General features: G+C 57.0%; 1 protein-coding gene across 1 annotated transcript; it reads right to left on the bottom strand.

Moving 5' to 3' along the window:
* Positions 1 to 2,931: 2,931 nt before the first annotated feature.
* On the bottom strand, positions 2,932 to 9,524 carry LOC139361321 (serine protease 27-like). The gene is made up of 5 exons (XM_071089939.1): positions 9,479 to 9,524; positions 5,873 to 5,899; positions 5,093 to 5,255; positions 3,465 to 3,736; positions 2,932 to 3,098 (listed from the first exon to the last, which is right to left on the bottom strand). The coding sequence occupies exons 1-5, from the start codon at positions 9,522 to 9,524 to the stop codon at positions 2,932 to 2,934; spliced, it is 675 nt and encodes a 224-aa protein (XP_070946040.1).

Below are 9,524 nucleotides of genomic sequence, written 5' to 3'. Positions count from 1 at the left end.
GGAGACTGAGGCAGGAGAATCACTTGAACCCGGGAGGCGGAGATGGTAGGGACACAAGATTACACCACTGCACTCCAGCCTGGGAGACAGTGAGACCACGTCTCAAAAAAAAAAAATTAATAATAATTATTATTATTATTATAAACCACAGAAAGTGTTTCAAAGTGTCTGGGTGACCACATTTCTCCAGCACCCGATGGTCGGGTCACTGGTGGGCTCTCAGAGGCAGTCTTAGAGCCTCTCAGGTAACTACTTCCTCTTGGCACCTTTCTCTGTGTTCCTTGGTGTCTGCTCCCTAACCCTCCTTTTAAGCCCATTCTTCTAAGGGTGGCTCCGCCTTAAATTCAAGCAAGTTGGCCGGGCACGGTGGCTCAAGCCTGTAATCCCAGCACTTTGGGAGGCCGAGGTGGGTGGATCACGAGGTCAGGAGATCGAGACCATCCTGGCTAACACGGTGAAACCCCGTCTCTACTAAAAATACAAAAAAAAAAAAAAAACCTAGCCGGGCGTGGTGGCGGGCGCCTGTAGTCCCAGCTACTCGGAGGCTGAGGCGGGAGAATGGCGTGAACCCGGGAGGTGGAGCCTGCAGTGAGCCGAGATCGGGCCACTGCACTCCAGCCTGGGCCACACAGCGAGACTCCTCTCAAAAAAAAAAAAAAATTCAAGCAAGTGACAAAAGTCAAGAGGACGACAGGGAAAGCTGGGCTCTTGAGGAACAAGGCACAGCCACGCCGGCGATTAGAGAATCAGGAACCCAGACTCGCCTCCATGTCCCTGTGCCTGGAGCCCACGGACCCAAGGCTGAGAACAGGCCCCTTCCTCACAGCAACCACCCAACAAATGAAGAGGACGTTAAAATCCAGAAAGATTTTTATGGTTTTTTGTTTGTTTGTTTGTTTGTTTTTGAGACAGAATCTCACTCTGTTGCCCAGGCTGGAGTGCAGTGGCACAATCTCGGCTCACTGCAACCTCTGCCTCCCAGGTTCAAGCGTTCCTCCTGTCTCAGCCCCTCTAGTAGCTGGGATTGCAGGCACATGCCACCACGGCCAGCTAATTTTTGTATTTTTAGTAGAGACAGAGTTTCGTCATATTGGCCAGGCTGGTCTCGAACTCCCGACCTCAGGTGATCCACCCGCCTCAGCCTCCCAAAGTGCTGGGATTATAGGCGTGAGCCACCGTGCCCAGCCTGTTTCCACCTTTTGGCTTTTGTGAATAATGATGCTTGAACTTGGGTGTACAGATATCTGTTTTAGACACTGCTTTCAATTCTTTTGTGAATATACCCAGAAGTGGAATTGCTGGATCAAATGGGAATTCTTCATTTAATTTTTTGAGGAATAGGCAAAATGTTTCCCAAATTTTTAAGAGAAAATTAATGACTAAATATTGAAGATAATCCAACTTCTAAAAATGCCCTTAATTATTATTATTATTATTAATTTTGGAGACACAGTCTTGCTCTCTCACTCAGGCTGGAGTGCAGTGGTGTGATCTTGGCTCACTCCATCCTCTGTCTCCCAGGGTGAAACAATTCTCCTGCCTCAGCCTCCTGAGTACCTGGGATTACAGGTGCCCACCACTACACCTAGCTAATTTTTGTAATTTTAGTAGAGCCAGGGTTTCACCATATTTCCCAGGCTGGTCTCAAACTCCTAACTTCATGTAATCTGCCTGCATTGGCCTCTCAAAGTGAGATTACAGGCATGAGCCACTGCACCTGGCCAGCGGCCCTTAGTTATTAATATTCAAGTCCATTCTTTTTTTTTTTTTTTTTTTTTGAGACAGAGTCTCACTCTGTCGCCCAGGTTGGAGTGCAGTGGCCGGATCTCAGCTCACTGCAAGTTCTGCCTCCTGGGTTTACATCATTCTCCTGCCTCAGCCTCCCAAGTAGCTGGGACTACAGGGGCCCGCCACCATGCCTGGCTAATTTTTGTATTTTTAATAGAGACAGGGTTTCACCGTGTTGTTCAGGCTGGTCTTGAACTCCTGACCCCAGGCGATCCACCGCCTCGGCCTCCAAAAGTGCTGGGATTACAGGCATGAGTCACCACGCCTGGTGGTTTTTTTTGTTTGTTTTGTTTTGTTTTGTTTCTTTAAGTTATAGTATGTTCGTTTTTTGTTTTTTGTTTTTTGTTGAGATGGAGTCTTGCTCTGTTGCCCAGGCTGGAGTGCAGTGGCATGATCTTGGCTCATTGCAGGCTCTGCCTCCCGGTTCACGCCATTCTCCTGCCTCAGCCTCCCGAGTAGCTGGGACTACAGGCGCCCGCCACCATGCCCAGCTAATTTTTTTGCATTTTTTTAGTAGAGACGGGGTTTCACCGTGTTGCCCAGATTGGTCTTGAACTCCTGACCTCAGGTGATCCACCAGCCTCAGCTTCCCAAAGTGCTAGGATTGCAGGCGTGAGCCACCGCGCCGGCCTCTACCTTTTTTTTTTTAAATATAATGTATTTAATTGTAGGCTTATAAAATTTATTTATTTATTTATTTATTTATTTATTTATTTATTTATTTATTTTTTGAGACGGAGTCTCGCTGTGTCTCCCAGGCTGGAGTGCAGTGGCGTGATCTCGGCTCACTGCAAGCTCCGCCTCCCGGGTTCACGCCATTCTCCTGCCTCAGCCTCCCAAGTAGCTGGGAGTACAGGCACCCACCACCACGCCTGGCTAATTTTTTGTATTTTTAGTAGAGACGGTTTCACCGTGTTAGCCAGGATGGTCTTGATCTCCTGACCTCGTGATCCGCCTGCTGCAGCCTCCCAAAGTGCTGGGATTACAGGCATGAGCCACCGCGCCCAGCCCGGAATCTGCTTTTTCGAAGCAAGCTGCTCAGCTGGTGGAATGCACAGCCCATGGAGCAGGGCATGATCCCACCCTGCCCTGGGCCCGGAGGCGGGGACTGAGTCCCCGTGGACACCACATTGCTCCCACCTTTCAGGCGTCCTTCTTGCCCTCCTCAAAGCCGGCGCACAGCATGTCATTCTTGATGGTTTTAGGTTGATAGCCAAATTCGGCGTCTTTGCTGTAGAGCAGGTTGCACTTGGGCGTGTCAATGATGGGCACAGCGAGTTTCTGCAGGATCCGCGGGTTGGGCAGGCGGTCTGGGGAGGGTCAGAACGGCCCGGGGCTCAACAGACTTCCTCATCAAGAACCCACGGCCTCGGGAACCACCACTCCTTCCTGCCTGCCCTTTCCTCATGTTTAGACTATCTCTGGCCTAGGGCACTGTGGGGCAGACATCCTCCCTCCTTCCAGGCAGCAGGCTGGGCCCTTTCTGTCCCCGTCTCCCTTCACCCCCTCTTCCTTCTGGGTCTGCTGCTGCTCCCCTCAGCCCCACCTATGTGAACAGAGACCGGGTGTGTGTATTAATACAGCAACAGGAAGACTGTGGGTTCAGAGTGGCCCCCAAGCCGCCCTGGGCCTTCTTGAGGCACATCCCTCATTATTTCCTAGCCGTGTTTCCTTACCTTGTTCACTGGAGCTGCCCCAGCCAGTGACCCAGCAGTTCATGCCCGTCTCAAAGATCACCGAGGGGTCGGGCAGGCGCACGGGGAGGATGTAATTGGTGAAGGACACTGGTTCCTCCAGCTCCACGAGGGCCACGTCGGCACTGGAGGCCATGCCCTCGTACAGGGGGTTGCTCTCCACCCGCCTCACCCGGGCATACACAGCGTGCGGCCCTGGCTGCACTAGCTGCCTTGCCCCCAGCAGGACCTGGTACAGGGACATCTCAGAGGTGCTGGCGGGAGAAGCAGAGAGGCCGTGTGAGGCTGCCCCTCATGTGGGGACAGGCCCAGGAGGGGCTGGGGCTCCTTCTCTGGCCACCATCGTGCCCCACACCTCTCTCTGCATGCTGTCTTTGAGAGCCATCTCTAGGACAGCCAGGTGTAGCAGTGATGCATGTTTACATTGAAGCCAGACCGCCCTCCTCAGATTTCCACCTCCACCCCTGGCCGCTGTGTGACCTTGGGGAAGTCACCTAACAAGTTCTCTGTGACGCAGCTTTCGCATCTGTGCTATGGGGACAGCCACAGTGCCTACCCGAAAGGCTGGCTGGGAGAGAACTACCCTCCAGGTGCAGCAGGGCCAGCACCACCTGTGGGCCTCTGGCAGGTGACCTGCCCTCTCTCAGCCCAAGTTTCTGATTTTTTTTTTCCCCTTAGAGACAGAGTTCTCATTCTGTCACCCAGGCTGCAGAGCAGTGACACAATTGTCGCTCATTGCAGCCTCCAACCCCTGGGTTCAAGCCATCCTCCCACCTCAGCTTCCTGAGTACTTGGGACCACAGGCACCACTGCACCTGGGTATTTTTTTTTTTTTTAAGTAGTACAGATAGGGTCTTGCTATGTTGCCCAGGCTGGTCTTGAACTCCTGGGTTCAACTAATCTGCCCGCCTTGGCCTCCCAAAGTGCTGGGATTATGGGCATGAGCCACCGTGCCTGGCCATGAGTATCTGAATTTAAGATGTGGGTTTTTTGTCATGATACTCTTTTAAAGATGAAGAAGAAAAAAGAAAAAAGAAAAAGATGTGGGGTTTAAAATAATTAGAGCTGTGGTGGTGAGGTGTGAGGTGAGGAACTTGAGACACACAGAAGGTGTGGGGCCAGGTGGTTCATACACGGCAGAGGGCTGGGTGGCCTGGCCTCTGCTCAGGGCTTTCTGGGGTGGCTCATGTGGGTGAGGGGAGGAAGGGCCATTCTGTCTGGTCCTTGGGCTTTGTGAGCAGAGTTCCTCCTGGGAAGAGTGTCGTGGAGCTGAGGTGTATGCGGGATGGGGAAAGGACAGGACAGGCCGGTGTGCAGAACCTGCCGGCGGCTTCCGCAGGGACCCACAGGGAGTGGGTGGAGGGGATGGAGGGGGTTGGAGGCCGTGCGAGGCGCCTCCCGCGGGCGGGAGCAGCGGTTGCAGTTGGAAGTTAGCCCTGGGGTTGGACCTAAGGGAAGCATCTGGCTGGAAAGGAGGCGGGGCTGGACCAGGAGCCCCCAGGGAGGTCACCCGCAGGACTTGGCGCGGCGGGCGCTGTCCGCGGTGCTGAACCGGCCGCGCGCGGGGCGCTGTCAGCGCTGCGGGCGGGGGCAGGGGCGGGCGGACTCACTTGGGGAAGCAGTGCGCGGCCGTCAGGACCCACCGCTCCGCGATGAGGCTGCCCCCGCAGAAGTGGCTTCCGTTGCGCTGGATGCTGACTTGCCAGGGCCACTCGCCCTCCTGCGCGTCCTGCCCGCCCACCATTCGGTTCAGCATCCTGGTGTGCCCACAGGCTGGGGGAGCATGGGGTGTGGGTGGGGGCGCTCACTGGGGCTGGTTCCATGGCCGAGGCTCAGCCCTCAGCCTCACACTCCAGTCCTCGGCCCTCCTGCCCCTGACCTGCCCGAAGACCTTGGGGAAGTGCGAGGCCTGAGCTTCTGGGCAGCCTGGGATACAGGCAGACCCTCCCTAGTTGCCCCCTGAGTCTGGCTCTCCATGCGGGGAAGGGCAACCTAACAGCTGCCTCGTGGGGGCCACAGAGACACTGAGATAACCCGGGAAGGGTCTTGTCCTAGGGCCTGACCCAAACAGGCACCTGGAAGGATGGAACGGGTGTCATGCCCTCTGCAAGGGAGCCACCCAGAGGGGGCCGGTCACTTTTCAGGGTGATCCTCAGACCCCGCCACCCTTGTCCTGCGCTGCGCCTCAATGCTCTGTGCTGGCCATCCTGCTCCCATGTGGACCTTCCTCCTCCTCTCCTTTCTGGGCTCCAGTTCCACGCAGCCCCCACTTTCCCCTCCTCTGGAATTCTCCAGTGCCCTTTGCGTTCCAAATTCCCTCTCGGTGTGAGTGTCCCTGTTTCAGTCCAGCCGGCTCCTGTCCCTCCCACCCCAGGGCCTTGGGTGCTTACCTGTTGCTGCCTTGGCCACCTGAGACCCTGGAAGTGAGGAGAGGGTGATCAGCCAGGCCAGGTGCAGCCTGGCCTACCCTCCCCAACCATGCAGCCCCTCTCCACTGACCCTCCCCTGCTCCGGAGGACTCCAGAAGGACAGTCCACAGAGGGACCTCACAGGAGAGCCCAAGGGCCTGCAGTTTCCCCCCAGGGCTGGCTCTGCCATATGCTCAGGCCCAGGCCCATGGGCCAGAGCTTATCTGCAAGGGTGGATGCTCCTTGCCACATGGGGAGCCGGTCAGGAGGTGCCAGTGAAGGGATCCCCAGGCTAGATGTCCCCTTCTCATCCTGGCAAGGGTTCTCTCTCTCCACACTCCCCACCCATCCTTGTCTGGAAGTTTCTGGGGAGGGTCCAGCCTTCAGCCCTGACACTGTGGGGTTGGCCTTTTCTCCTGGAACAGCTTGGAGCAGAAGAGGCCCGGGAACTGTCTCTGCATTTGAGCTGCCCAGGCTCTCTCACAGTCTGCTCCAGAATGGGCAGGTCTTCTTCCCCAAGTCTCACTTTGGTCCTGAGGCTGAGGCCTGAGCCCCACAGGCTTCTCCCTGGCCTCAGGGGGGTAGAGAAGGTACAGTGGTCTGCATTGGCCACCAGAGATCAGCCTTATCAAGATTCCAGAGTCCCAAGAGCTGACCCCTCTCCCAGGCATGCAGCAGGCTCTGCAGGCGAGACCCAGGACCCCCTGCTGGACTGTGCAAGGGGGACTTTGGGGCGGATACGGTGAGGGGCCAGGAAGAGAAGTAAGGTATGGGATCGTTCAGGGGAACCAAGGATGGGACATTGCCTCCCACACCGAGGACACAAAGGACCTCTTGCTGGGCCTTTAACCAAACACTGGAGCCTCTACCCCAGCTTGGAGACCCCAGTCAGGACCACAGTGTACAGCCCCAGGGGTAGCAAAGCCTGGAACTGCCTGGCCTTGAGTCCTCTCACCACCCCTGCACTCCGTGCGTCTGCTTCTGTGGGGGCAGATTTGCCCGTAGCTGGGCGGGGGGTTAGAACAGGCACCTCCCCACATCTCGGCCCTCAGCTTCCCCTTAACCTCCAGTGCCTTCTGGGACCCAGCCTGGCTGCTATGGACCATGTCTTCGCTCCGCCTGGAAAAGATAACCAGTTCCCTGAAGTCAAGGGGCTGTGGGGACAGGAAGTGGCCATGGAGTGCTCAAGCACCCCGAGGGTTTTTACGGCATCCTCTTCCTTCCTGTCTGGCTCACAGTCTGGGGGGCACCTTCCCCAACACCATTGGTGGGCAGAGACACCCCTGGGGGGTGCTGGACAATAAGGCAGCAAGCTGCGAGGGGGCAGCTGTGGATGGGCAGGAGGAGGAGGTAGAGAAGGTGCAGGGCAGGCAAAGGGGTCCCCTGCAGATGCGGGGTCAGGAGCAACGGGAAATGGAGAGTCTGCCCTGGATGCTCTGCTCATTAATTTGTGCTAATTAGGTGCCCTTTTAAAATGCAAACACCCCCAGGAGGGTTATTCCCTGACCCCCCCCCCCAACCCCGACCCCTTGCTCCTTCCAAGCCTGAGGATCCTGCTTGCAGAAGAGCGCATACTGTCAGGCCTTCTCACCCTCTGGGAGTCTGCAGAAGCTGTGTCTCTATGCTCCCGGCCTGAGCACTGCCCCCTCCAGCGATGCCTCCTCCCCGTGCAGATCCTTCCTTCCTGAAGTAACCCTGTACTTCTCATTTAGGCAGAGTCTTCTGGCCTGTGAGTGCTTGCTCCCCTCACCCCACAATCTGGATGCCCTTCCCCTAGTCTCTGTAAATCCTAGTCTTCTTTTTTTTTTTTTTTTTTTTTTGAGACAAAGTCTCACTGTGTCACCCAGGCTGGAGTACAGTGGCACAATCTCAGCTCACTGAAAGCTCCGCCTCCCGGGTTCATGCCATTCTCCTGCCTCAGTCTCCCAAGTAGCTGGGACTACAGGTGCCCACCACCGCGCCCAGCTAATTTTTTGTATTTTTTAGTAGAGACGGGGTTTCACCATGGTCTCGATCTCCTGACCTCGGCCTCCCAAAGTGCTGGGATTACAGGCGTGAGCCACGGCGCCCAGCCAAGTCCTAGTCTTGATCTAGAGATCAAGGCCCAACTGAATGCTGCCTCCTCCAGGAAGCCTTCCTTGCTGCTTGCATTGTCTATCTTGGAAGCCCCATACTCTCTCTCTAGCTCTCTGTCCTTCTGATGGGAGCTCTGCCTACAACACCCTGGAGCCAGAATCAAGTCTTATCTTAGCCCAGGAGCTCCAAGAAGGCAAAGGCTGCGTCTGGGGGACCTGAGCTCAGGAAATGTGTGGAGAGACACAAGTGTGGCTGTGGGGGCTGATCGGAAATGGGTGATGTGGAGAGCTGAGCCCTCCAGGGTGGGCGCCTTGTGGGGGCTGGAAGCAACAGACAGGGGTGCCGGGGATGTCGGGAGCATTGTTTGGGGCCTGGGCCTGTGATTCGCTGGTAGCTGGTGGGGATGGTGAAGCCTAGGACTCTAGTGGGTGCCAGCCAAAGACCTGGTGGGGGTGCCACCCTGGGGCTGGGGGTGAGGACGCATCCAGGAGTCCAGCCTCTGGTCATAGCTGTTGGTGAACCAACTGCTAAACTCATTGCCCAAGAGTTTTGGCAATGACCTTGGTTCCTCACCCCGCTCAGGGGCAGTCACTGCCTTCCACCTTCTGTGCAGATGGCTCGCTCAGAAGGCACCATCATCCTTGTGCTGGGAGGCTGGGGGGGATGGGGTGGGGGAGGCCGGGCCAGAGGGGCCACTCTGGTGCCCTCCTGCCCAGGAGAACTAGGAAGCCAGGAGTCCTGGCTAAGCTGCAGCCTGGGATGACCCGACCCAGCCCCGGGAGGTGACTTGAGGACAGGGAAGTGTGGTGGCTGCCGGGCTGGCCAGGCTAGCCCAGGAATGTGAGAGGGTTTCCCTGACAGAGAGTGTCCTGACCTGCAGGGAGGACCTGGCAGGTGGGGCCCCCTGGTTGGCACCTGCTATCCCTGACCCAGGACTGGGAGACGGCACAGTGGCGCATTGCCAGTTCCTCTGTCAGCAGGGGATAGGGCCCTCTGCCACCTGCACCCCCTGCCCCCAGCTCTCTATTGAGCCCGCAGCCAGCCTGCTGGGGCTTCCAGGCACAGGCAGCAGCCCTGGCTCGGCCACCCTCCCACCCCAAGAATGATGGTCCAGGCACTTGGAGCCTGAGTTCACATCCTGCACATACGAGGCTTCTGTCCTCACCTAGAGAATGGGGGGAGAGGCTGGAGAGAATGAAGTGGCAGGAAGCAGGGAGCCTGGCCAGAACTGGCACACCAGAGCCCACGGAGAGGCATGGGAGGAGGCCTTGCCCAGTTATGGCAGTGGGGTCCTCTGCGGCCTGTGTGCACACCTCCCACCCTGCCCTCCCCACTTTGGGCTCCCCAGTTGACACATCTAGAGCCTTCCCACCTGCTCAGGGGCAGGAGGGATGGCCTGTCCCACAGCCCTGGCCTGTCCCAGGGAGTAGGGGGCTGAGCTGAAGCCTCAGGCAGTGCAGCGGGGCCTGTTGGGCGACTGCAGCTCCCCGACCCTGCACCTTTGTCACTCACCAAAACACAGCAGCAGCAGGAGCGGCACCGCAGCGGGACGCCTCAT

Source organism: Macaca nemestrina, unplaced genomic scaffold (genome assembly GCF_043159975.1).
Source record: "Macaca nemestrina isolate mMacNem1 unplaced genomic scaffold, mMacNem.hap1 Scaffold_173, whole genome shotgun sequence".
Classification (NCBI taxonomy): domain Eukaryota; kingdom Metazoa; phylum Chordata; class Mammalia; order Primates; family Cercopithecidae; genus Macaca; species Macaca nemestrina.
Note: the sequence above shows the minus strand (reverse complement) of the source record. Positions and strands in the feature narration are given on the sequence as shown.

Bases quoted from the DNA above. Each gene is read 5' to 3' on its own strand.
- LOC139361321 (XM_071089939.1), bottom strand. From the start codon at position 9,524: ATGAGGCGTCCCGCTGCGGTGCCGCTCCTGCTGCTGCTGTGTTTTG. The intron at 5,256-5,872 runs GTAAGCACCCAA...ATGCTCCCCCAG, and splicing joins GGTGGCCAAGGCAGCAACAG to CCTGTGGGCACACCAGGATG. The intron at 3,737-5,092 runs GTGAGTCCGCCC...TTCTCCCGCCAG, and splicing joins GCCGCGCACTGCTTCCCCAA to CACCTCTGAGATGTCCCTGT.